At 40.8% G+C, this 27,974-nt stretch overlaps 1 protein-coding gene across 14 annotated transcripts in view; it reads right to left on the reverse strand.

Annotated features, from left to right (window-relative positions):
* Positions 1–27,974, reverse strand: part of PTPRK (protein tyrosine phosphatase receptor type K) — a 341,149-nt gene that overhangs the window by 165,438 nt on the left and 147,737 nt on the right. For all 14 annotated transcript variants that reach the window (XM_081856114.1, XM_081856122.1, XM_081856118.1 and 11 more), the window contains exons 4-5: positions 4,773–4,854; positions 2,056–2,171 (exon numbers count right to left, since the gene is read on the reverse strand). In XM_081856114.1, coding sequence (XP_081712240.1) covers positions 2,056–2,171; positions 4,773–4,854 — 198 coding nt within the window. The remainder of the gene's footprint in view (positions 1–2,055; positions 2,172–4,772; positions 4,855–27,974) is intronic.

The following is a 27,974-nucleotide window of genomic DNA, read 5'->3' on the forward strand; positions in this document are numbered from 1 at the left end:
ATGGAGAACTGCACAGTATGGAAACTTTCCAGTTGGCTCTTTTTAACCACATTGGATCAACATTTATCTAGGTTGCACAGAGTGGTTAACATAAGTACTTGCACACTGCCATTGTTAGCACCTTAGCTATGACAATTATACAGGTTCTTTTAATGTGCGCTCACTTTGGCACTCCTAATACTCTGCTTCTTTATAATGATTTTTTTGTGCTTATCTAAGTGTTGTTTTATTAGTGTTCCCCTTTTAATGGAAACTCTTAGTCCCTAGTGATACAGCCTGCAATTACTAAACTGGTCATGTAAAGTCAAATAAAACTATGCTTAAGTCACTGAAATTGAATGTTTACAGTTATCACATTGAAGCAGAAGGCATGAGCAGTACCATTATCTGTCATCTCATTTTATTTTACTCATTAGTAACAAACGTCATGGAGGATAAGGCTATCAATGGCTTTGTTACACCTCCACTGTTAAAGGCAATATGCCTATGAATATCAGCTGGTAGAAATCAGAAGTGAGGACAATGGTGCTGAGCTCCAGTTCTGCATATGTGCTTTCTACAGGCATATATGATAAGAGGTTACTGGATGAGATGGACCCTTGGCCTGACCCGGCATGACTCTTGTGATTGTACTTCATCCTGTTCTAAAATCTGGAATTCTTTAATTCAGTTGCATCACATGGATGTAGTTTAACATTCTGTTTAAAATCAAGGTATAATTTGCTATCAACTTCAGTCAAATAGTTTTTCAAAATCACAGATACATATGCCCCGCTTATCCGCAAGTACCATACAATTTTTCCTCACCTCACTGAAAAGGAATTCCAAATTTAGCACATTGCTCCCCAGGACTGCATTTTCCCCATTTTTTAAAGTCTAAAACATATTGCTTACGTTTTTAGGGTGGTTATGGTGCCTAAATAAAATAAATGTGTAGACAGCATTCGACTGCAGAGAATATTCACTGCAGTGTAATAGCAATTTCACATAATACCTTGATTATAAGAAAGGGCTACAACTGAGCTATCACAGAACACAGAGCCCATGAATAGAGAGATATTTGATGAAATAAAAAGTGTATCACTGCATCCATAGCTGTCAACTGTCCCTTATTTGGCAGAAAACTCCCTTATCCCAGCGCCGTTTCCCGCTGCTGTCCCGGACTGATGATGTCCCTTAAATTTCCCGGGTTTCATGCTTGCCTGGCTCGGGAGGGAAGCAGCGCCTCGGGGTCCTCCACCTCGAGAGAGAGCGCGCACACAAGCTGCCACAAGTCCGTCTCTCCCTTTTCCCCCTCAGGGGCACGTCATGAGGAGATGGGTGGTGGCGGGTGGGCAGGCAGCCCCTCTCTTGCGAGACTTCCGCCGCGCTGCCAGGGGAAGCCGGAGGCGGTGGCGGCGGCTGAGGAGGCAGCCTGAGGGAGGAGGAAGAGGAGGGGATGGGGAGGGATGCAGAAGGGCGGCGCTTCAGCGGCCACTGCAGCGCCGCAACCGTCTCATGCCAGGCTCGCGGGCAGTGTGGGCAAGAGTCTTTCTCCCTCTCTCTCGCACGGGGAAGGGCCGATGGAACTCCTCGCGCCAGGACGACGGCAGCCCTGATGTGCTGCTTAGCATACCCTCCAACCAGTGCAGCATCTTAATGTAGTGATTTCCCCCTCTGCATCCCTTTGCCAGGTTGCTGCGCTGTGGGAACCACCGCTTGAGGCTTCGTTTGACTGCTGGTTGACTAAAATCCTTTATTTTGGCTGCTGATCCCTTATTTTTGAGGCTGCTGGTCCCTTATTTTCAAATCTGTAAGTTGACAGCTATGACTGCATCTTCAACTCATGTGAGTCAGATTTTGTTTATAAAAGTGGGGGACTCAAAAGCTGTATAAGTACAACCACCTTTTAATATGAAATAAATGAAAATTAAAAATAAAGCAAAAAAAAAATTATATTGGAAAGCATTTTTCAGTTATGTGACTTATCCTGTATAAACCAGAAAAAGTAGAACTTGCATTTCTTGTTTTTGCAAGATGTATGCCCACAAATGGACCCCATTGAATCAGCCTTACCTGGAGCCATAACTTGTTATTCACTGCATCCCTCCCTGTAGCAATGCACTGAAATGTAGCATTCTGGCCTGCATTGACCTCCACATCCCCAAGCCTCAAGAAGTGAGGAGATTTATCTGTGTGTAGGTGGAGAGAGAGAAAAATGTTACCAAAAATATGTTCAGACAAAAAAGCCCATTTACTTCTCCCCAAAGATACACATTACTGCAGCCTTTGGTTAAAACTAATTTTTTACATGAAAGAAAATAATTGTTTCAACTCAAGGAGAGAGAAGAAAACAGCCTTGATCTTTCTTCCTGCACCACACAAAGTCTGCTGAAGCTTGTCAGACATGAATTAAAAGCGATTTGTAATAAGCCAAAGCGTAAAAGGATGTGGGGGGAAAAAGCCTAAAAACTCTGGAGTGAACTTCCATTGCATTATACATAAAACCACTGCAATGAGAAACCACTGCATTAACAATACAAAGAATCAGATTTAATTAACTCCATATAGTGTGATCTAGTGCCACGTAGGCATCCCTGTCAGTAAATATCACCTGCACCACTAAATACAGCAACATTTGACCCACTGACAAAGCTTCTCATACTAACTGTCCTGCCTCAAGGAAAGCTCAGTGACAAAACCATCCTTGTGAAATATTAGGGTTGAAAAAGGCAGCGGTGGCAGTCGAGAGAGAAATATGCTACATAGTTTACACACGCATTACTCTTCTAAATTACCTGGTAACAGGCCACACATCAAGAGTCTAAGCTTAGCAATTCAATAGACTGGCCCAGTCTATTACGTCTGCAATTAACCAAACAAAATTCAATAATGCTATGGCTGTGTGGGGTGTGGGGGAAGGCTCATGTTAATTAGGATCAAGGGCCATGTTTACTGCCCTACAAATCCTATACTGGAGAGCTGCTGCTGTTGAATTGAACCTATGGCTATCCTTGCGGATAAAATTTGCAAATGGAAGAAGCTGGTGATGGAGGCATCAACTCATGGAGCTGGCTTTGATGACACAGGAAACCAAACTATGATAGTTAGGTGTTACTAACTTTGCATGTAAGTTTCAGGGAAGCAGCCATGTTTATCTTTTCAGAGTCTGAAGTCTCAAGAGTGCCTTCATGTCTCATTTTACTCTATGAAATGCTGTATTACAAAATTCTGTTGGGTGACAACTTTCCAAAATGTGACATGAAAAACCTCAATTTATTTCATTTTTCTCTGTTGCAGGAGCCTTGAGGGAGCCTAGCAAATTGTAGGGGACTTGTGGGAAATAGAACACACATGGAAGGTGATTCTAGCCTCTTCTTCTCTCAAGCTTGTAGTTCATCCTGGACCCAGAGGTTCAGTTGTGACAGTAGTCCCAATATGACTTTTCAGAACCCTCAGTGGATATAAAGACAGCTATTTCATTGGATTCAAACCAAGTGATCATCATTTCAAGTTTTTGCACACTTAGCAATCAATTACTACAATGAAATTTATACCATTCTGTCCTTGATAACCTCTCAGAAGCTTTGGCTGCTGTAGGATGTGGCAACAATCGTGAAGGTGGTTTGGTCCAAGAAAGCACATCCATACTAATCAGAGAATCATAAAATTGTAGAGTTGGAAGGGGCCACAAGGGACATCTAGTCCAACTCCCTGCAATGCAGGAAACCTTTGCCCAATGGGGGATGTGAGATTAAGAGTCTCAAGCTTTACCAACTCAGCTACTCCACATAGATCAATATAGTTTATTTATGTACTGCTTTTTGGCCTAAAGGGTCTCCGAATCATCTTCAGGCATGATTTTGCTGTTAGTTTTGATAGGGCTCTGCACACTTTAAAAGCCATTTGCTCAACATTGGTTGCTACAACACTTAAAAGTGTTATTATTATATTGATAATAAGTTGAGCTAAATCTCACAGGATCATGAAGAAGCACATAGGTATTTTACAGATAGGATTTATAGAAGCTTGATTCTAATGCTGTTTCCCAGAAATAGCTGACTGGGTGGAACAGAGCCATTGTGCCAGATTCCCAGCAGGTGGTTGCTGTTGCCCACCAGAAGGGAATGTGGAGGAAGCAAGGCGTCAGGGCCAGTGGCGTAGCGTGGGTTGTCAGCACCCGGGGCAAGGCAAGTAATTTGCGCCCCCTAACCCGTGGATTTTAGCACTCAAGTCTCTTCCACTAGTGCGAGCACCCCCCCCAGATGTTGCGCCCAGTGCGGCCGGCCCCCCCTGCACCCCCACGCTACGCCACTGGTCAGGGCGGTCAGTGTTGGGCAAATGCACCAGCAGTGCTAAATCCTCCTGCTGGTGCATTTGCACTACACCAGTCTCTCTACCACCTCTCCCCTCTTCCTCCAGTGAAATCCACCTACTGGGAAGCTAGTCGAGTGGGTCTACCCCACCCAGCAAGCCACTTCTGTTGTTATGTTCCCTCATTAGCTGGAATCCCAACTAATAGAAATCTTATACATCTACTTTTAACTATAAGCTACACGTCTGTGAATGTCGAGAAACATTAAATTAAGGTATTTAAATTAACAAGAAAACAAGATTAATTCACTGCTTCAAAGGTGTCATTTCCCTACTTTTTAACAATCTGTAAGAGGAAAAACTAGAGGAGGAGGGTGGAGGGAGGACATCAATGGCTGGATGATGGAAAAAGCAGTCAGACAATATTGAGCCTGTCTTGAAAAAGACAGAGAAAAATGTGACTCTTAATCATTACTTACCACAAGGGTAACTCAGAACCTGGATGTCATCAATGGCAATGTAGCCATTTCTTCCATCTGAGACTTCTGCCTCAAATATTACCTGTCAAAGAGAAAGAAAAAAATGTTTACAACCGTCACTGCTACAGAATTCCCATCAGTGCAGGGTGCAGATATAAGACAACACTTTTTCATTACAGCTGAACTTGCTGCTAGGTTTCACTCCTGAATTTAATCATTTTCACCATTCTTGATTTACACAAAGGTCAGCTATTAATTAAGGCTACTTCAGTGCCCTTGCCCTCTCATTCTGGCCTGCAATATGCAGAATCTTTAGAACAAATATACCATTTTAAAATGAAGCAAGTATTTTCCAGTAAAAAGAGGGCAGATTTTTCACATACTGTCTAGGTGACAAGGCCCTTGCATTTTCTACCTCAGCAATTCAGCTGAATACCACATTCACAGTGAAACTGAAAGTATAAGATTAATATGCCTGTACCTATCTTCGTTCTCTGTTTCTGCCAAGCAAGAGATAAAAAATGTGATGGAAGGAATAATAAAGGCACTGGTATCATAGCTCCTCTGATGCCTAGCCGAAATCCGTGTCAATAGCAGCAGCAGAAATGGTGTAATCCTCCGCAATAAATGGATAGAGCTATCTCCATGCCCACCTGAACTCTGAGCACTGCAAGGCTCCAGGGATGATGCAGAGAGAAGCATCAAGTACTAGAATTCAGGGAGTATTCAGTTTCAGCCCAAATCATGAGCTCTCAGTCTCTGTGAGGACCAAACATATACACTGATTTCTTGCTTGATTTTATTTTCTGTAGCATTAACATGATATTAGCGTGCATTTGCAGCAGGATTTGATTGTATTTTTATATTGTTTTCTAAAGCAGCCAGAAAAAACTCACTCTGTGTGTGTGTGTTTGTGTGCGCGCGCCAAAAACAAAACAAAATAGAACAGCATATCATCTTAACTGTGTAGTTCTGCCTTCGGGCATAGGGGTGTTGCTTTTTTCTTTTCTAATTGCCAGTAAAGGCTTTTTTAACCCTTACTCGCCCACCATTTCACTGTGGTCTTGATACTCACACAACCTTCATGCAAAAAAGGCCAGTTTAGTTAAATGCAACATTTCCCCTCAATACAAACTGCAGGAGGGTGATCCACATTAGGGCCTCCATGCTGACAATTATGAGAGGGGGGAACTGACACTGAGTTCCCCCCATTCCACTCACAGAGCTAAAATTCCCAGAGTCCCCTGGAAAGATGACTTGATTGCTAAGTCACTCTGAGAGTTGTAGCTCTGTGAAGGGAATAGAGGTCTCATAATATCTGTCAGCACCTTTAAAAACCATAGTTCCTAGAAATATTTGGGGAACCCATAACAGTTAAGCAGGGCCGGCCCCAGACATTTTGGTGCCTGAGGTGAAACCAGAAATCCTCCCCCACAGAGCCGTCTTAAGCATATCTGGCGACATGGTGCAAAGATCCCTCCGGCGCCCCCCCCCCCCCCGTTTCCCAGAGTTGTCGAGATTTTCCCAGGCCTCTGCAGGGATCGCACTGCGGAGGCTTGGGAAGGAAGCTGCACACCCGCCAACCATATGGTTGATGGGGCACACGTGACGGGCGTGCAGGGAAAGGGGAGGCCGCCGGCAAAGCCACACAACTCCCCCACTCACTGGGGCGCCCCCAGATGCGTAGGAAGGGCTTTTGGGGGGGCAGGGAACACCATAGTTGATCAGCTTTTTTACCAATATGCCCACCGGGGATGTGAGCACAGATTTATCTGGCAGATCAGCCTGTTTAATGCAATTAAGCCCTGGACCAATGCTAGCCATGCCCCCTTGCTTGCTTGCAGATGCTTTGCAAGAAGCGGAGAGCCCAGCTTGTTCAAACACCCATGCCTACAGAGTGGTCAGTGCAATATTAATGTGGAAACACAAACCCCACAGCAGCCATCACTGGAGGAAACTGTTCTAAAATTAAGAAGAAAAAAATATGCATTCTAATATTTGGAAGGAAACTGGAGTGAGGGAACCTTCTCCACTCCCCCCCCCCCAAAAATGACAAAAGGCTCAAGAAAGTGGAGTCTAGACTTAGGCTGAGTGCACACCATACATTTAAGCACCTAGAAAGAGCAGCACCCAGGGAGCTGTAGTTTGTTAAGGGTGCTGGGAGTTATAGCTCTTTTGGGGTAAGCTACAGCTCCCAAAATTCTTGGAGTGTGTGTGCTTTAAAAGTATGGTATGTATACAGACTTAGATAGTTTTAATAGGGAATATAACAGTTTTATAGAGGACAGAGATCTACCAACAGTCCAAAACATTCATAATCAGGTATCTGAAGAAGCATTTTTATAGGGAATATAACAGTTTTATAGAGAACAGAGATCTACCAACAGTCCAAAACATTCATAATCAGGTATCTCAAGGAGCGTGCATGCACACCAAAGCTCATACCATAACAAATTTAGTTGGTCTCTAAGGTGATACTGGAGAATTTTAGGAAGAATTATTTTAAAGACTTTTTTAGGGAATTTTTTTTTAAGGACTTGATTCTTTTAAAGGAACTTTTTTGGGAAGAGTTTTTTTTTAATAATCTTTTTCAAGAATTTATTTATTTATAAAAAAAACTTTTTTTTGTTAAGCACCTTTCATCAATGGGAAAAATGGGAAATTCTTTCATTCCTGGAAAGGCAGGCCTCACATAGAATCATATAATTGTAGAGTTGGAAGGAACCTTGAGTCTAACCCTATGCAACGTAGGGGGGATCTTTTGCCCAAACGTTGGGCTTGAACCCTAAGAGTAAGAGTCTCATGCTCTACCGACTCAGTTATCTGTGGGTCCAGCACTTACTAAAGAAAACAGCTACAGTGAAAGTTCGCATTTCATCATGGGATTATTGTGGTGATATATAGTCAGAAAACAAATAAATGAAACTTAATAAGCAAGTTATTGATCTTTTGTCAAGTCCAATAACAAAAATAAATAGTATCAACTACTTTTATATTATAAAAATTAATCTTTTGCTGCTTTAAAAATAATAATCAACAAGTTTACTCTACCATGACACCATGAGCAGTGAACATTTTTAGCTTCTAATTGGTAATTGGCAGTAAAAAAAATGCAAAATTAAATGACCCTAGATTCATATATACCCAACCTTGGGCTGACTTTCATAATCATATCTGTTCAGTGGCCAATGTGGAAAAGAGATGAGAGATGGGGTATATTCTATATACACAGAGACTGTGTTAGCATCTCTCAATAACAGGATATATTCACTGATAAACTTCCAACCACCAAGTTTCTCAGCCGAAACATAAACGATGGAAGAGACACCACATGCTTCCCAGAACCTTTATAAATTGTGTATTATAAAAGTGCATAATCAATATGCTTCTAGGAGTGTCATTTTGCAGCTTGTTTCTTGCATCTTCATGTGTTCTATTTAGGCATTAACATAATATACAAAGGGGGCTAGGAGAAGAGAGAAACATACTACCTTTGCCATCCCATCACCCTTCATGAGGTAGATAATGAATTTATGAGGTGGGATTAAAAACACGGATTTTCCAGGATTCTAAAATGTTCAAGAACCATGTTTACAGAAAGCTGCTTGTTCTACAAGAATGGGGAGGAGCTTCTGTGTTTGTGTGCTAATGTAGAATTAATTTAATTCTAGATCAGAATACCTGAATATGTCTTCTTTTGTTTGTATGTATGTTTGTTTGTTTGTAAGGTTTCACACAGAATCATTTAAGCAATTAAAAACATTCTAGAGCATATAAAGCTTAGACTGTCACAATCCAACGTTTTGTGTGTATTATAATCCATCTCTATATACTACTTAATATCACCCCACCAAAGGAATCCTCACAGAAGGCTTACATCCTTTCTTTTAGAATTTCTTTGATCAACAAACAAATCAGTCCCCAGTTCCAGTCAATCGAATGTAAGAAGAGAAGTCTGGTCTAACTAGAGACAAAACCACCATCATGAACACAGAATTTTACTGGAATGCGTTAACATTTTATTTAAGAATGCAAAATTCAAGAGTTTGCTTGGTGGTAACCCGAGCTAATAATTTTTACTGCAAGTAGAATGGATATAATGATTATAGTAAATTACAGCTTTACACTGAGTATATGGGAAAGCCGACATGATTGCATTGGCAGCAGTGAGATGAGAAACTCAAAACTTGAGATAAAAAGACAGGCACTTGACAAAGCAGGCATCGCCAAAGTGGCAAGCAAAATGGCTAATTGAACCACTAGCATTTAGCACTTGGTTAAATGATATGACCTCCTCTCATATCCTCCTGTACTCAACTTGATCCCAACTGCTGAAACGCAATAAATAACCCTTCCTCCATTTAATTCCCCTCCTGCACACTACTTGAATTTTTGAAACCAATTTGAAGCATTGCTAAATTTTCTAGACACTTAAAAAAGAAAGTTAAATGGGGTCCTTAGACACAAAAGCCAAGGCAATATAAATTAGCTAAAATGGACTTCAGAACTTTTTTTAAAAAGGGGGGCGTTCACTGAAATAAAGTTCAACTCTAACAGGACATAAAAAGTTTTAAAATGCTAATGAGCACCTAAAAGTATAAAAATGTTGTAAAGTAATTTTAAAAACGAAAAGGGCTTGGAAATTGTTATCAAATTTACTTTGAGTTAAAAAATGTGAAAGAGCCAACAACTTCCAGTGAACTGAATTGAGACAAATCAATAGAGTGATTTGCTCTATGTTCCAGAATTGTTCTATGTCTTATATGTTCAAAAATTCTTTTTTCCCTCCAAAGCAGAAATGAGGCTAAACTCAGAAGTGAGGAACGGGGATAATTCTAAGAGTCAAAAAGGCTAAGTCCAGACTTCAGAAAATGTTCTAAGTTAAGCCCGTTTTTGCCATGTTTCTTTGGCTCCAACAAAAGAGTCAAAAGCTGAATAGGTGAGAGAAAACCTCCCAAAGGAGAGGCTCTAGAAGAGGACACTCATTACCTCTCTTCTTATATTTTTGTTCAGTCTAGAAGTGGGAGAACCATGGAGAGATGACACCAACATTAATAACAGAGGCAAGGTCTCATTTATGTGTGGTTTGGGGAAGTCTAGCTGTATCCCTATAGTATCCCTACCAAGTTCCTTTGAAGTTCTCAAAATCTGAGGTTCTTGCTTGCCTGGCATTTCCCTTCCCTGTACATTGTCTTTTATCTTGTCACGTATGCCATCTTCTGAGAACATGAGATCATTTGCAGCATTTCTGTATAATTGTTAAGCCTTTAAGAAGCCATCAGCATCAAGGCAGAGTGCATTTTTATCATAATTATTTAAAATGAGAATGTAATATAATGAACAAACCATTGACACAATGCTTCATTCATTGTTGATCAGCTCTAGGGTGGATCTTAAGAGAGCACCCCTGCTCTTCTCACTGTGACCAACTAGCTGCCTATGGGAAGCTCACAAGCAGACGATGAGTGTAGTAGTATCCTCCAGCAACTAGTATTCAGAGGCATCCTATGCGAAGAATTAATTTTGTCTGCCCTGTATATTCCAGAATTCAGCTTCATCGGATGTTGGTTTTAGTGTTATGAGAGAGGGGAAAATATTGTTTTTTTCACATCACGCATAATCTTATACACCTCTATCATGGCCCCCATGGACTGAAAGCGGAGGAAGAAGAATCTCTTGCTTTGCTGAGCCCCACACAACTTAAGAAAGTTGAGAGTTGGGAAAATTTTCATGCTGACAAAACTTGCTCTACCCAGGATACAAGCTTTGGAGGCTCATGGGGATCTCTCAAAGAAATGATCATTAGAACCCCCTAAATTATCACATGTTCCCTTTAAACCAAACTAATCCCCCTGGGTCAGCAGCCGCAATGGTAGTACGACAGCTGCACAGAGGAAGGAAGGGCCTCTCATTACTCTTGGCCCCTGGAACACTGTAGAGCACTGCGGCAGGACCCAAAGACCTAATGCACCTTGGAAAATGTATTTTCACCAAGGGCTATTGCAATGGAATTCCATTAGGATCAGAAGAAAGAAATAGATTTAGAGGGCAAGTAAGCCAAAGATGACTGTGAAGGCATTGTGGTGACTGGATGCTCACATATTTTTAAGTTTCAAAAATAAGTATAGGACTAGTAATCAACATACAGTGGTACCTCGGGTTAAGTATTTAATTCGTTCCGGAGGTCTGTTCTTAACCTGAAACTGTTCTTAACCTGAAGCACCACTTTACCTAATGGGGCCTCCCACTGCTGCCGCACCACCGCTGCACGATTTCTGTTCTCATCCTGAAGCAAAGTTCTTAACCCGAGGTATTATTTCTGGGTTAGCGGAGTCTGTAACCTGAAGCATATGTAACCTGGGAAACCACTGTACAAAGGAAATTACAGGTGGCCATGATGTGTGAAAGGCTTGGAAAAGGGTGGTTGACTGTGGAGTGGGCTGTGGAAAAGAGCCTATATCTCGTCAGAACGCAATATGTCATTGCTCATTTCCTCGATAATACTGACCCCTGGGCTTCTACCACCTTATCTTGAAATATACATTTAATTCTACACATGTGCAAATACTTTGTTCTCATCATGCGACAGGTCTTTCTTTTTGGTTGAGGATTTATTTTCTCCTGCTAGGCTCTACATCATTAAGATGAGCAGAAAGGCAGATTCCACAGCTAGCCAAGTTCTAATTGTCCTTATCATTTCAGCAGATCATTCAGCCGGCAAATCATCCATTTCTCTCCAGCTACAGGAAAAGATGGATTCTTGCTAGCTTAATTATCCGAAGCTTGATCTCAGATGCAGGTCAGTTCCAGTGCCTGGTGTCAAGGATGGTGTTAAGGGACTGGAGACAGAAGGGACTGCCATCATGACAGCACAAAAGCCAACTTACGCTTCAGCTAGGAAATGAAATGAGTTTTGTCCTTCATGCTGGTTTTTCCTCACTTCATTTCCTTCAAATTTTGATCCATTCTGACCTAATTCTTGCAACTCCAGGAGTATTTCTGGACTATTGGCTGAATTACTAAATACAGAATATATATTATATTTTAAGATATCTGAAGAACACTAAGGACAATGAGAACTAAAAATTCTTAGGATTCTTTCTTTAAATGTAGGCAGTTTAAAGACTCTATTATTACTATTATTATTATTATTAATTTCTATACAGTTTACATTTTTAAGGGGGTAGAATCTCAAAGCTGTCTATAACACATTAAAACATCAAATAAAGCAATCCAGAATGAAATGTTACTGCAAAAAATAAAATAAAAACTATACTGTACATTCAAAGCAACGTAATTAGCAGGAAGCTAAAATTTCAAAATGAAACATTACAAAGGAGGTCAGCTCATTTAACACAGCAAAGTTAACCAAAAAAATCTTAAACCAACTCAGAAGACTGTAGCTCTACAGCCTCCCATGTTTCAATGCAATTAAAAGTCCAGCATCTCCTTCAGAAGCAACAAAACTGTTGGAGGAGAGATGACGACTGATTTGCTCTTCCCATGGTCCTCTGCAGCTGCACTGTTGCAAATGAAGCCATGGTTTGGCTTCCCATGTTATCCAGGCTTATGGCTTGTCTCCCCCAGACAAACTACAAGTTCTAAGCTGAAAAACAAACCAATTACAGCTCATTGTTTTTCTGGGGAGATACAAACCATTAGCCTGGGTGTAGGCAATATGCTAAGCCAAACATGGCTTCACTCACAGCAGCAGGAGGACTAGAGGTGGAGCAAAGAGACCATGATTCCCCCCCCCCCCCCGTGAATACCGGTGAGTTTATGCTTAGCCACAGTTTGGCTTGGCATTATGTGTGAACTGGGTCTTTGAGAGCTAAATAGATTGGAAGCAATTGCAATATACAGACTTTGGAGCAGCACAAGTTCCTTCCTGAAGCAGCGAGATTGGAAAGGATGTTTCAACATGTATTTTTACCTAACCCACAGAATTTTTGTTGACATAATAAAATGAATCTCCCTTGTGAAACTTCCAGATAATTTTTGCTTAGCTAATTTAGAAACCATGAAAACATAATTACTTCCATTTGAGTGCTTAAGCAATGCTGTGCGGCAGGGTTTTCTGCTGACAGAGCCCCAGAGGATTTTTTTTTAAAAAAACATACTAAATCAAACACTTGGGTGGAAAATTTGTAATCTAGCCTTTTATAGATTTTCCAGTGAAGAAACACATGCATCTCTCGAGATCTGAAAATGGAGTTAAGTGACCATCCTCCTCTTCTTAAAACCACTGATATTACTTAACATAGTTGGTCAGCAAGTGTTCCCCATTGTATTTTCCTAATGATATTCAACCAGGGGAGTGTACTATATGCACTGTTGTTTTCTCAGCAGAGGTTTACATCTGACAACTGATTACACAAATACATTGGTTCAGCTCAGCCCACCCTTTCTCCCACAGGAACATTCACGATGCAGACAGTTCTCTAGAGTTTGTTTGGCAAGTGATTTTGGCAGGAAATGTGTAGTAAAACTAGCACAGTTGAACAACAATTCAAGCATATTAATATCCTTCTTTCTGAATGAACACAGTAGCATGAATTAAGGGAATGATCTACAGCTGGGAGTACCAAACAGTAGAGGGATGCAGTGAATTCAGGGAAATCCAAAGTGTGATATGTCCAAAATGTCCTGAATATATTGAAAAACCCAGTAAGGGCTTCCCTTGAAGGAAACCCACTTCAGCTATCCTTCTGGAATTTGACAATATTCATCCCATTAAAGAAACTACCATCTCTCCAAATTTCATCTAATTCAGCGCGAAAAAAGAAAATTAGGGACCTATTTGTCCCTAATTTGGAAGTCATTAACTGCTCATGAGGGGCTACTATGTCTACCAATTTCATTCAATTATGTCAACAGAAAAAATTATAGGCTTTAAAAGAAAAGAAAATCTGCATAATAGTGAATTAGGGAGGAACAAAGCTTAATTTTCTGAACCTGAACTGAATTAGGCATGACACAAAGCGAGTCGAAGGCAGAGGAAGGCACGCAGAAAGTTGTGGAGGAAGAAGGGATGGTTCAGGAAAAGAAAGGGTCAGTAGATTCCCTACTTTCCCCACTCCCCACTATCTCTTAGAACTAGGAAGGGCTTGAAAGGGGAAGAGCAGCAATGGCTTCCATGCAAGAAAAGTCTCAGGATGTGGGCACGCAACCCATCAGAGGAGTGTATATAAGCTGGAGGAGGGGAGGGGACCCCCTTTTTCTGCATCTATATCATAGGGCCCAGACCTGTGGGTCACTGCCTGGAGGCTAGAAGGATGTCTATGTTTGTATCCACAGCACCATGGAAACTGCTTTAAGTGTTTTGTTTGCCAATATAGAGTTAACTAGACATTTGCTTTTCTTATCTGGGATGGCACGCATGGTGAATGTGTCATTATGAAAGGCTTCCGAGCTCTCAAAACTAGTGTTGAACAAAGATAATTCCCCTCTAGAGCCATTGAGTCATTTAAAACCCCATCCCAAGAGACCAAGTCCAGGAGAGGGATGGAAGGATCACTCCATTTTGTGAACTTTGAAGGATGGAACTAATTGAGAAAAGAGAAGATAGGTACTCCACTTCCAGAGCTAATTAGGGATGTATAGTGAGGGGATAGAAGGAGTCAAGGAAGTTACATCTAATCTTGCTGTGCTCTGCAGTAATTCTTCTTGTGTTGGAATAAACCCTTCCCTCTTCTTCTCTAAACTCAAATTACAGTGCAGAATACTTCCCCCTTCACTTATAAATGCATCTAGGGTGAGAGTTAGGAGGTATAAAAAATCAAGAGGACATAATAAAATGAGAAGGCAATGATCTGCATGAAAATTGGCAATTTACTCATTTTTGTTGGGTTTCGCTTGCTAGATATTGGCAGAATAGCTGCCTTCTGCCTATACATTTTGCAGATGCATGACTACCATCGTGGGCTTTCATGAGAGGTAATGCTTGCTTTTATTTGGACTTTCTCACTTTACATTCCAACTTCATGAAGGCGATGGCATGGAATCTGGGCTCTCACTTTTATTGAACGAGGAGTAAGCTTGAGAATGTGGCCCAAGTGAACACTAAATGGCAAGACAAAGGAAGCAAATAAAAATCCTCATGAAAGTCTGAGTAGAACACATATCAACAGTAGCTTTGGGAATTTCCCAGAGCTTTTGAATTACCAGATGCATGGATCAAATGAAGTCATATTAACAGTGGGCTTGGATTCCATCTAATCAACCGTTCCCAATCATCTAAATTCAGATAATGGGGTAACCTTGAGTGCATATGTGGGTGTTTGCAAGTGTCTCATTTTGTCAGGTCTGATTCATCATTTTTAAAAGCTTGAGGGAAGCAATATTAAAATGTGGACTTGGAAAAATATTAACATTCCCAAAGGTGGTAATTATATTTTACTTAGGTGGGGCCAGCCCACCCGCTCTCTGCTGTTCAAGTCTTTTGGGTACTTCATGTATTTTCTGCCCGCACTGTTCCTTTAGTTTAATAGACAAATCAGGTTTATGTGTTTCAGTAGCCTGAAGGGGAGAAAAAACTTGAACATCACAGAGTAAAGAGATGCATAAGATATAATGATGGGACCTAAGTCTTCCAATGCTGTGAAGTCACACAGGGTTTGAAATATAAGCAGTGCAAGCTCACATGAAATCAATCCAGAGCTTCCTTCTTAACAGGACTACTGTATTTATTAATTATTTTGTTAGGTCCACAGGCATGCCCATTATCTACAGTTAAAGTGTCCCCAAGGCCAGAGCTGCAACTAGTCCACAGTCCTGCAGCTAAGAGCCTCGGAAAAGGTCCCTTTGGTATAAGCCAGGGATGGGGAAACTTTTTGGCTCCAGTGGGCCAGATCTTTAGTCTTACCCTATGGATCAACTTTAACAGCTGGGTGGGACAGCCCACCTGTCAATCATGTGCTTTCATAAGTACATCACATGATTGACTTGTGGGCTGTCTCACCCACCTGCCACAAGCCCTTGCAAAGCCTGCCCAAACTGGAGATTGAAAGGATCAGTGCAGGGTGGACTTCGCAGGTCTTGCAAGTCTTTCCTTTCAACCTCTGAAGGGAAGTTTGGAAAGTCTGCCCTCCCCTTATCTGGGTTGAAAGGACCAGCATTGAAAGCAGCACTTTTCAAGCATCCCCACAGCCCCTCCTTTAAACTCTAGATTTCTAAGCCCCTCAGCGTCTTGCAGTGTAAGCCCAGTGCTGATCCTTTCAATCTCAAGTTTGGAGGATGAGAGGATCACTATGGTGTGGGCTTTAGAAGGCATGAAAGAGCTTGGAAATCCATTAGAGCTTCAAAAGAGGGGTATGGGAATGTTCTCAAGGTACAGAAGAATTCTTCCCGTCACCCTTCTCCCGCTGCTGCTAGGTGAACAACAGAATGATTTGAAAATGCAGGCTTTCTTCTGTCACTTATCCCAGCTGCGATGGCAGCAGGAGGGGGCAAAGGGGAAAGTGCATTGGGAAGGAGAAGTGGCTCCATCAGACAGCTTCACCCAACTTGACCAAGGTGTGCTCCTGCTGATGGGCAGTTGGAAACAAGCCATGTTCCACCACAAAGGAGCAAATAGGAGCACATTTTAAGCTCCCAATCATTCTTTTGAAGCCTTGCCCTTACATGCTCAGCACCTGAAGTCATATATGACATCTGCTGTTGGGCTTCTCCCAAAGCAACCTCATAAGTCAAATAAGCCCCGGTGGGCCATGTTTGGTACATAGGTCAGTGGTTTCCCACATCTGGTGTACATCATGGGCATGGTCTGCAGCTGCTGTTGTGTCAAGCTGCCCAGAAGCAGAACTAGGCAGGCTCCTTGGAGCTGGAACCACAGCCCCTTCACCAGGTTCTGGCATAGTTTAGTTCACCACCTCTCTCTTCAAACAATCAAGGTCACAGAATGGAAGGAAAAAGAGCACATTCCTAATTTATTTGAATAGAATGTGCACACAAATAAATAGTCATTTACAGAAAGTTCAAAATGGCGCCCATATTATTGATGAATCCACAAAATACATTTTTCCCATTTCTGGCACATATAAAACATAAGAAGAGCCTCTTGGATCAAGCTAGTTGCCTATCCAGTCCATAATCTTGTTCTCACAGGGGCCAACCAGATGCATATAGGACCTGAGTGGAACAGCACTCTCTCATCCTGTGGATTCCCACAACTGATAAAAGACGAGGGCACCACGACACAGGAAATATTGTGAATCTGATCAAATTCTACTCGAATCAGTGGAGGGCATCTCCAGTGTTGAAAACAAGCCCAATTGTCACATCATATGAAATGGCCTAAAGGGTGCATAAGACTGTAGTTCGAAAAGTTTGGACAATCTTTTTTAAAACACATACACAAAACAACTTCAGGATACTTTCCCACCTGGTCTTCAGTGCCATTGGGCTTCCATTTATTCCACTTTGCAAGCAATTCTTGGCAGCAGCAATAGTCAGAATCTATTGTGCAAGACATTGTAACTCTGGCTGCCAGTCTGGCTTTGCAAAACCAATAAGAGAAACACATGAAAGCATTTGAAAAGAAACCCAATTATTATAGCTTTTTGCAATGCAACAGCTGAGGTGTTGGATGGCAACCCTTTAATAAATATTAATACATTCTATAGGCTTTTAAATGTGTTCGTGAGAGGGAGGGTTATTCGTTTGTTTTTGTTTTATTGTTTATTTTCTTTTTCTCATTTTGTTTGTTGTGAACTGCTTTGTAATCTTCAGATAAAGGGTGGTATAGAAGTTTAGTTTTTTTTTAAAAAAAGAAACCTAAAAGCATAGTTAGCAATGGATAAAAATTACCCATGGAAAAACAAGCCTAAGTAGATGTACCTTATGCTACAGCCTCATTGCCATCATTTCTGAAGAGTTCCAAGATAATTAAAATAATCAGAGAGAGTCTTCAAAAGAAAGTTGTGCGAAATAGCTATTCAGAAGGAACTAGTAATTGTTCTTTCTTCCACAGCCTAGGTTATATGTTCACAAGGCCAAAGAACTTCTTAGCTGCATTTAATTGAAGGCAGGCTGTCTTTGAAGAGGGAAGATATCAAGTGGCCTGAAACAAGATTGGCAAACAAGATTCTCATTTTCTAGATTCTAGCCAAATTCAGACCTAAGATAATGAGTGGTGTTCTCGTCTATCTACTCTCTGACATACCGAGATGGGTGACAGGGGTGGGGTACTTGTTGAGCAACCATCTCCATTCATATTACAAATCTCCCCGTCACAATAAATGCCTTCACTGGGAGGGAGGGGAGATGTACACTACCCAAGGGACACCTCTATCAATCAAGAGTACAAGTTCTAAAAAAATCAAAGTTTAATTGCAACTTAATATTTGCTTTCCCCACAGTTGGACTAGCTATGCAGAAGCACCTCTTTCCTCTGCCTGATATCAAAACTGATCCAGGTTGTGGGCATAAAAATAGCTTTCAATTTCCAACTTATATCCAAATCAAGAAATATTTTGTATTTTAGTGTGAATCCACTATGAATTTCTCCTATCAATAATAGAGATTGAAACTGATGCTGTTCAGTTTAAATCAACAGCTTGAATCCTAAGGTGAATTCATCATCCCCTGAGCTTCAAAGACCTCTCCTGAAGAACATGCAATGGGAAAGGGCAGTGGATGGAAAGTTTTCCTTCCATGATCTTCCTTGTTAGCTTATATTAGGATCCATTATTCTAGATGATTCCCTTCTCACCCACCAGCTCCCCAAATCCCATTGTTCAGAAGGGGCCCAACTCTCCAGAGCTACTTTCTAGAGGATGTAGAGGGCTACAGGATGAATGAAAGGACAGATATTTTCCATTCATGAATTTCCTCTCATCTTCGGGGGCTCCAATTGTTGTTATTTATTAAATTTATATCCCAAAGAAGCCCCAGGTGGCATTTGAGACACTCTTTTCCCAGCCTCCAGAAAGCAAGGACACAGAGATGTCCAAAAAAGCTAAAACAGGGGCTAGCAAGGAATCTGCAGAAACGTTGTGTCCAGCCTGCCTCTCTTCCTTCCATGGAAATAACTTCAGAATTGCAACTGAATTCTATATCAGTGACAGGTTTTTTTTAAAAGAAAGTTGTCACATGGCTGGGTATATGATATTAGCTCTGCCTAGTAAAAAGCTGTCTGTGGACAAACGCTGGCTCCCTTGGCCTGAAAGCGAGATGAGCACCGCAACCCCATAGTCACCTATGACTGGGCTTAACCATCCAGGGGTCGTTTACCTTTTACCTTTAATATGGGATGACCAAGCCACTACCCAGCACAGAGATGAACACAAGCTGGGAAAACCTTTGGGTAACTAAATCAAAAGGGAGCATCGTTTTAGTTAGAACAGTGTGTGTGTGTGTGTGTGTGTGTGTGTGTGTGTGTGTGTCCATCCAGATGTTGTGGACTACAATTCCCATTATCCCCAGCCAGTATGGCTAATGCACAGGAGTTGTAGCACACAGCATCTGGGGGATGTAATGTTTGTCAACCCTGCTGCGAAGTAATTACAGCAAAATGACTAGATATGCTTCTCCTGGAGATCTTCAATGTACCTTCTTTGTTGAAACATGTGCATCACAGAGAGATTCTATATATTCTTTGCATATAAAATGTATATTGCCTGAGACCACATCAGAAAATAACATGAAACAATGTGCCAACATTTGTGCTGCCCTTAAGCAAGTAGGGATGTGGCAGACTAAAGCAATTCCACAGAAAACATTGATTAACCCTTCATAGTAACACACAGCTAATGTGAAGAGGAACAATTCATACACGGAAGATAACATCAAGAAGCCGTATGCCCCGGGGTGAAAAAATGGAAGAGAAGAAAATGAGATGCACTCTGCAGAGAGAGTCACGCTTGAGCCCCGGACACAATAGTATATCAGAACAGCTACCACATGTCACAGAAACAGATCTAATGTCTGAGGAATGATTACTTCCAAAGCAGCACTGGATTTAGGGCTGTTCTTCTGTGCAGGGTGCCAAGTCAATCCACTTAGAAGATCCATTTGGGGGCTCCAATTTTTGCCTTCACAGGGCACCATATTACAGAAGATTATTAAAGTCTACTCCTGTGCAAAACTCCCATGTGCATCTAGACAACTCTAGATATAAATCAGCTGTGCAGCCCACAGGGTCTTCCTGGGCTTATGGGTAATCCAATCTGAGACAAACTTCTCCAGACATCCAACAGGTGAGATTGAAGTTCCTAAAAGCATCAGCCAAGTAGTACGAGAACCATTTGCCCCCCCCCCCCCCATTCACGGCCATCATGTTGAAGGTCAGCATTACCAACAAGAGGTGTGGTGGTTGAGTGTTGGACTATGTCTGGAAAGACCCAGGTTCAAATCCCTATTCAGCCATGACAGCGTGACTTTAAACTAGACATTATCTCTCATTTTAATATGGTCCTTCCAAGGATAAAAGAGGTGGGGGATCATGTGTGCTGCCTTTCCCTCATTGGAGGAAAGGTGGAACAAGCTCCACTGTTGGAGGCAGAATGCTTCTGATTACCAGTTCCTGGAAACCACAGGTGGCTAGAGGGCTATTGTGCTCAGGTCCTGCTTGCTGGCTTCTTAAACATCTTCTTGGCATCTGCTTGGCAGCAACAGGATGCTGTCCTACATGTGACCCTGGCATGATCCAACAGGCTATTAAGTGTTTGTGTGTGTGTATGTGTGTTAAGAATTAGCTTTTAAAGAATATGTGTGTGTCTCATTATCCGCACACTTAATGGCGAAGCAAATGCCATTCTCAAAAAAAGCAGTGTGAGGTTGTGTGCAGTTCTAAATGTTGCATTCTCATTCTTCTCCTGCCTAATTAAAATGCTTCCTGTTACTATTAATTCATTGTACAACAAAAGGTACTGTACTGCAAAACAATACATGGTACTGAATAATGACAGTCTTGGCACAGCGCACAGCACATCCTTCTAGTTGGCTTTGGTTTAGTTTTTTTCTCCCTGCACTCAAAAAAACCCACCAAGTCTACAGTCATAGCGCTGACAAAAGTAAATGATGAACAAGGGCAATGCAAACAAAAAAGAAAGAAAAATTTCATAAGCCATCTCCATGCTGTAAAACAAGCCTTTGGATGTGCAAAAATGCGAGGCTTTTGTTCAACAATAAATTCAGTCGATGTCAGAATATCTAGGCAACTCCGGCGCTATTCATCTTGCACTTGAAAGCTATGTAGAACAATCCTTTACTAACAGCCATGATTTTTCTTTCTCCCCTTCCTGTTTATCTTTTATTTACTGCCTTACAAGGCACTGTTGAATACTTCAATTTCTAAAACCAATGTACACTACGGAGGGAGGGGGAAAAAGCTGTTTGTTTTTAAACTCAGCAGTATATATTTTGCTCTGGCAGTGACATTTTCATCACACTGAAACTGTCAACAAGAATCATCAAGGTGCAGTTAAATGCTTAGCTACATTGTAATATTGGAATTTCAAGGTGATAATTACTGGCATGACACAGTGATAAAGGACACGTAGAACAAGCCTTACACAGCTCAACCCTCCCTGCACCTTACCTCTGTCCCACCATGGGCCTGTCTAAACTTATATTAAACTAAAGAGGGAAATATGCTTTAATACTTGGTTCCTGAAGTAGTAGTAGTAATAGTAATAATAATAGTAATAATAGTAGTAGTAGTAGTAGTAATAATAATAATAATAATAATAATAATAATAATACAGTGCTACCTCGGGTTAAGTACTTAATTCGTTCCAGAGGTCCGTACTTAACCTGAAATTGTTCGTAACCTGAAGCACCACTTTAGCTAATGGGGCCTCCTGCTGCCGCCGCGCCGCCAGAGCCTGATTTCTGTTCTTATCCTGAAGCAAAGTTCTTAACCTGAAGCACTATTTCTGGCTTAGTGGAGTGTGTAACCTGAAGCGTATGTAACCCGAGGTACCACTGTATATTATTTATACCACGACCATCTGCCTGGGTTTCCCCAGCCACTCTGGGCGGCTTCCAGCAGGATATTAAAAACACAGTAAAAGATCAAACTTTAAAAACTTCCCTAAACAGGGCTGCCTGTTCCTCTTTCAGGCACTTTCCTCTTTCAGGCACTACTTGGGCAAGCAAGGATTCACCATCCCCAATGGGAAGGGTTAAATTACAGAGAGGGATGGGGGTGGGTCACAAGCCTTATCCCCCAAATTCCCAGGCTCCTTCACTTACATCTGGGACCATTGCTGGGCAATTGGAGGCAGAAGCGGGGGGGGGGGAGAGGCAGAGATGAGGTAGGCTGCTGAAGAAGCGGGGGGGGGGGGGACTTCCCTCCTGCTGTGATCAGCTCCCCACCCCAGAACCTGCATCTCCCAGAACCTGCAGCGGTGACAAGACATCAGTCTTAGATTGCTTGGGAAGGACCTGGAGGAAGGAGGAGACTTGGGGAACTGTGGGAAAGAAGGGACCTTCAGTCCTTGCCACTGGCTCATTGGAGTAAGATCTACTGGGCCTGTTCTGTTTTTGTTTCACTGAAGGAAGTGTTCACTGGCACCTTGCTCACCTGCTCCCGACACCCACCCTGAAATCACCTTACAATCCTGACCTGCACCCACCAGCCAGTTCCCCCTCTTTCTCACCATCACTATGTAAGATCTTGCAGATCCCTCTGAGAATCTGCCAAGAAGATAACTGTTACCCATGTCCCAGGGGTGGACTCTGTTGGCCCTGTACAGTTCAGCCTTGTCAACTAGCATCTCAGCTTACCATCCCAGTTAATGCCATCCTAAGCTCCCTTACTCCCTGACAATCCTATTTAATCCCCTAGGATCTCTGCCTGCTTCCTCAGCCTTCTCTAGTTGACAATGACCTTTAGTGACAGAAGTTATCGATAGAATTAGCTGCAATCAAAATATAATTCATAAGATTAATCATAGCCATATGTCCAGGAGAAACAGATGAAAGCAATCTGTTAATGCCAAAGCAAAGAGAGACTGATCAATGTAATTGTTGAGGAAAGTGTGTTGCGTTACCAAACCATATGGGTGATTTAATTAACCAAGCTTCTTTACAAAACATAGGTAAAATTTAACTGTGTGTGACTCCCGATAAATGTTGTTCTTCTCCCTTGCCCCCTGGTTAAGCAACAACATTAAATATGTATTGGCCAGATTTTTGAAATGAACACTGGGATGCACATAGGCTGCACACACATCACTTGAGAATGGTGCATCTTTTGTTAAGCAATTGCTTCTCAAGAAAAGACAATGTGTGAAGTGGGTTCTAATCCTTCCCTTGCCAGCTATTCAGTTAACTATTGTAAATTTGAAGCATATCATTCTCTTTTTTTCAAATAATTTTTATTAACAGACCAATCAAATCACATTAATTCCAAATCACAGTAGTTCCAAATTATACAGCCAGATTTTTAAAAAAATTATTGGGCGTACCCATACTTTGAGCTCCGAAAGGGATCCAAACATCACTCTTGTTGCTGCTTTAATTACTGAAGCATTTCATTCTCAACTGATACGTTTCTTTTATAATTTGGGCATGTACTCAAATACGATGTGAATTTGGATGTCATGTTGTCTGCTGAGCATAAGCAACTTTTAAAGTTCCATCTTCCTCATCTCAAATCATCTCATCTCACAATTTTTCATGTTAAGTTCATCATCATATTTTAAAGTATTTAACCAACAATTCATAGTTGTTTACAACCATCTCAGGCAGTCTGCTGAAAGCACACAAATTTGAAATATGCATTTTACACCAAACTATCAACGCCACCTTTCAGTAATTATTTCATGCCTTTTTTTAGCTTTTCTTCGTGACCAAGATCATCTAAAGCTGAAAAGTGTTGCTGTCTTCACAAAGTGTGATTTCAACGGTAATTGGGGTGAACTCCATTAACAATAATCATCACTGACAAACTGAAGCTGTAGTGACCTTTATTGCACTGATTAAACTAAATGGCTTGTGCAAAAGTGATTTGACAAAATAATCAAGACATCCACATTAGACAGTGGGTAGCATTCGGTTTTCCATGTTTACACCCACATCAAGAGTGATACTGTGCAGGAAAACATTCCTCACATTTCTTCAAAGTTTATGAACACAAACAAAAATTAAAATACTATAATACCACCAAACACCACATACTTTCTGAGTGTTTGACATGCTTCACATCTGTTATTGCACTAATAATTAAAGCAACCCGCAAGAAATTAAGTGTGATCATCCCCATATTGCAGATTGGGAGAGGCTGAGACAGAGAGAGAATGAGTGTTCCTAAGTCGTGTGTCAGGGACAGACTAGATGTGACATCTGTCATGCAGTCTGCTCTTGTGTTGTTGATTTAAGAAAAGAAAACAAAGCAGGATGGATCAAGACCATGGTGTTGAGAGAGCTTTAACCATTTCCTCCTATGCTGCAGATCAAATTAGAACTGAGGTGGGGAACAAAAGATTAAAGCCCCACGCCAGATCTGGCTTCCCCCCACCCCCATGCTGGCTATTCATGACAAGTATCAAATTTGTTTTGGCTCTCAGCCATTAAAACACTACACTAGCTCAAAAGATGTTTTGTAATGCCATTTAAAACAAAAAACAAAAAACGTGGAAGAATTTACTTTCCTTCCTTTTTTATTTTTACAACTCTTCAAGTTCCACATGAACAGAACTCTTGCTCAGGAATGGATGAAACACCAAAGACAAATCATACAACTGGATTTTCCAGTGCAACCAGTTAACCTCCTGTTCATACTTCATGATCACTATTCTAATTACAGGATTAAGAGTGCACCAATATCCTAATTTTATAACAGCAATGTGACACTTACATTAAAAGCAGGAAATAAGATTCTACACATGAATCTTGATTTGTGAAGTCTAAATAAAAGGCAGGGTCGACCCTCTTACACAAGCCTGTCACTTTTAGATTACCCCATCTCCCTAGCCCCCCATTCCTTCCAAGTTCCTAATACACACACTAAAGAAAGGTTGCTATCTCACATGTTGTCAGCCCCCATTTCCCTGCCATTGCCACCTTGCTTATTCATTCTCCAATCCCAGGCAATTTCCATGTACATGTGGCACGCAATCTATTGACCCAACAGAGCCACTAGCCAATCAAAGCCCACCTGGGTCAAGGACCTTGACATTGTTATATACCACTTAAGGCCAAGATGGCTTCTAAGAAATCACAGTCTCTCCCTCCCCCCCCTCTCTCTTTCTCTCTCTCTGTCTCTCAGACACCCCACACCAGAGAAAGAACAGGAGTATAGAGCACAATACCCAATTTATTAGGATCACTATAATCCCGTGCACACTTCCATGGGAGTAGGCACCACTGATCTCACATTGAGTTTAACAAAAGATCTTCAGCAAACTGAAATGCAACTTCCAGATTCCAGAAAGGAGTGTTCCTGTTTAAACTGTCAGATGAAGTAGGAGCTTCAACAATGAAAAAAGACAAATGGGAACCCAAAGTGATCTGTAAAGATGATGAAGGAAGGATTTTGGGGGTACAAATTAACTTTCAGGGTGAAAAACTTAATGTGATAAACATATATGCCCCGAATTTGAATAAACTGGAATTTTTTAGGAAATTGGAACAAATTTTACTGGAGTTAGAGTGTAACAAGACAATATTACTGGGAGATTTCAATGGAGTGCTGAAACCAGAAATAGACAGACAATCAGAAAAGAAAAAAAGTAACCAAGGGAAACTGCCAAGATCATTTAATAATTTGGAGGAAAATTTAGATTTAATAGACATCTGGAGATACAAACACCCAATAGAGAAGCAATTCACTTTCTTTTCAGAGCCACATAAGAGCTGGGGCAGAATTGATCAAATCTGGGTCTCAAGGGAACTTACATTAAGAACTATAAAGTGTGAAATCCAGCCTAGAACCCTCTCTGATCATAACCCAATAGTTTTCGAAATAAAAGGCACATCACAAGGCGGGTTCAGATGGAGAATGAATGAATATCTATTGGAGAGTGAAGATGTTGTTGAAAAAGCCAAAGCCACCTTAAAAGATTATTTCAGCCTGAATCTTAATAAAGAAACAAGTATGGATATAGTCTGGGACGCCAGTAAGGCAGTCTTAAGAGGGTTCTTTATTCAGCAAAACAGCTATAAGAGGAAAGTAAGAGAACAAAAGAAAGAGGAAATTCTTAGTCAGCTAAGAAAATGGGAGAAAAAATTAACAACAAATCCGAAAGATGAACAAAACATACAAATAATAAAAATGTTACAAACACAGTATTCAATGTTAACAAGTCAAGAAATTGAATGGAAAATTAAATTAATGAAACAAAAATACTTCGAGTCAGCTAACAAAACAGGTAAACTATTAGCTTGGCAATTGCGAAGAAGGCAAAAACAAAACGTGATAAACAAGATAAAAATAGAGGAGCAATTGATAGAAGACCCAAAAGAAATAAAGGAAAATTTCCTCAAATTGTATGAGAAGTTGTACAAAAAAGAAGACGAAGAGACAACCCGAATAGAAAAATATCTAGAAGATTACTGTGGGAAGACCATAACAGAGGAAGAAAGAATTCAATTAAATAACCCCATAAAAGCAGAAGAGATCCAAGAAGCGATAAGGAAGATGAAACCAGGGAAAGCCCCAGGACCGGACGGATTGTCAGCTAAATATTATAAAGTATTAGAAAACCAACTAACGCCAGTGCTATGTGACATCATGAACAACATATTAAGAGGAGGAAAGGCACCAGAGACATGGAAAGAGGCTCACATTACAATGATCCCTAAACCAGACACGGATAAATTAAATATTAAAAACTACAGACCCATATCACTATTAAATAACGATTATAAAATCTTCGCGGAGGTGATGGCAAGCAGACTTAAAAAATGTCTAGTAAATCTAATACATAAAGATCAAGCAGGATTCCTGCCAAATAGGTTTCTTAAAGATAATGTAAGGCATACCATAAATATCATTGAATATTTGGAATGTAAGAACGAAGTACCTGCGGCGCTGATTTTCATTGATGCCGAGAAGGCATTCGACAATGTTTCATGGCAGTTCCTACTAAAAAGTATGGAGAAAGCAGGGCTAGAGGGCGACTTTATGGAAGGAATAAAAGCAATCTATTCGAATCAATCTGCTAAACTGATTATAAACAACAATCTAACAAATTCATTTAAAATTGAAAAAGGAACAAGACAGGGATGCCCTCTATCCCCACTTTTATTCATTATGGTACTAGAGGTAATCACGAATAAAATAAGAGTAACACCAGAGATTCGAGGGATCAAAATAGGAGCGAAAGAATACAAACTAAAAGCGTACGCAGATGATTTGATGTTATCCTTAGAAAATCCGCAAAAAAAGTGTTAGTAAGGCCTTGGAGATGTTAGAAGAATTTGGCAAGCTATCCGGTTTCAAATTAAATAAATTAAAGACAAAAATGTTGACTAAAAATTTGGGAAAAGATGAAAGAGAAAAATTGGAGATTAAGGAATTAAGGTGGCAAAAAAAATAAAGTATTTGGGAATTTGGCTAACTACAAAAAACATAAATTTAATTCAGGATAATTATCTTACAACATGGAAGGAGATTAAAAAAGATCTAGATACGTGGAATAGAGCGAAACATTTGTGGACGGGAAGGATGGCGGCAATAAAAATGAACATACTCCCAAGAATGTTATTTTTGTTCCAAAATATCCCAGTGATTAGAGGCTCCAAAATGTTTACAGATTGGCAAAAAACTCTTTCAAAATTTATATGGCAGAGGGAAAAGACCGAGAATTAGATTTAAACTACTTACAGATTGAAAAGAAAGAGGGGGATTCTCGGTACCTAATCTGAAATTATACTTCGAGGCCTCCTGCCTCTGTTGGATCAAAGATTGGATTAATTTGGAAAAAATTGACCTGCTAGACCTAGAATGCTTCAACAACAGATTTGGTTGGCATGCCTATTTGTGGCTAAATAAAGAAAAGGTACACAAAGGTTTTTCAAACCATATTATTAGAGGGCCACTTTATGAAGTTTGGGAGAAAAATAAAAAACTTTTAGAATGGAAAACACCCTGGTGGTTATCGCCAATCGACATTTTAACTACCAAAAAAGCAAATATGGAAGGAGAAAGATTGACCTATGAAGACCTACTGATAAGATCAGAAAGCGGATGGAAGATGAGAACATATGAGGAGTTGAAAGACAAATTAACAGGATGGCTGCAATTCCATCAAA

The sequence above is a fragment of the Podarcis erhardii genome (assembly GCF_964252035.2).
Source record: "Podarcis erhardii genome assembly, chromosome: 3".
NCBI classification, from domain to species: domain Eukaryota; kingdom Metazoa; phylum Chordata; class Lepidosauria; order Squamata; family Lacertidae; genus Podarcis; species Podarcis erhardii.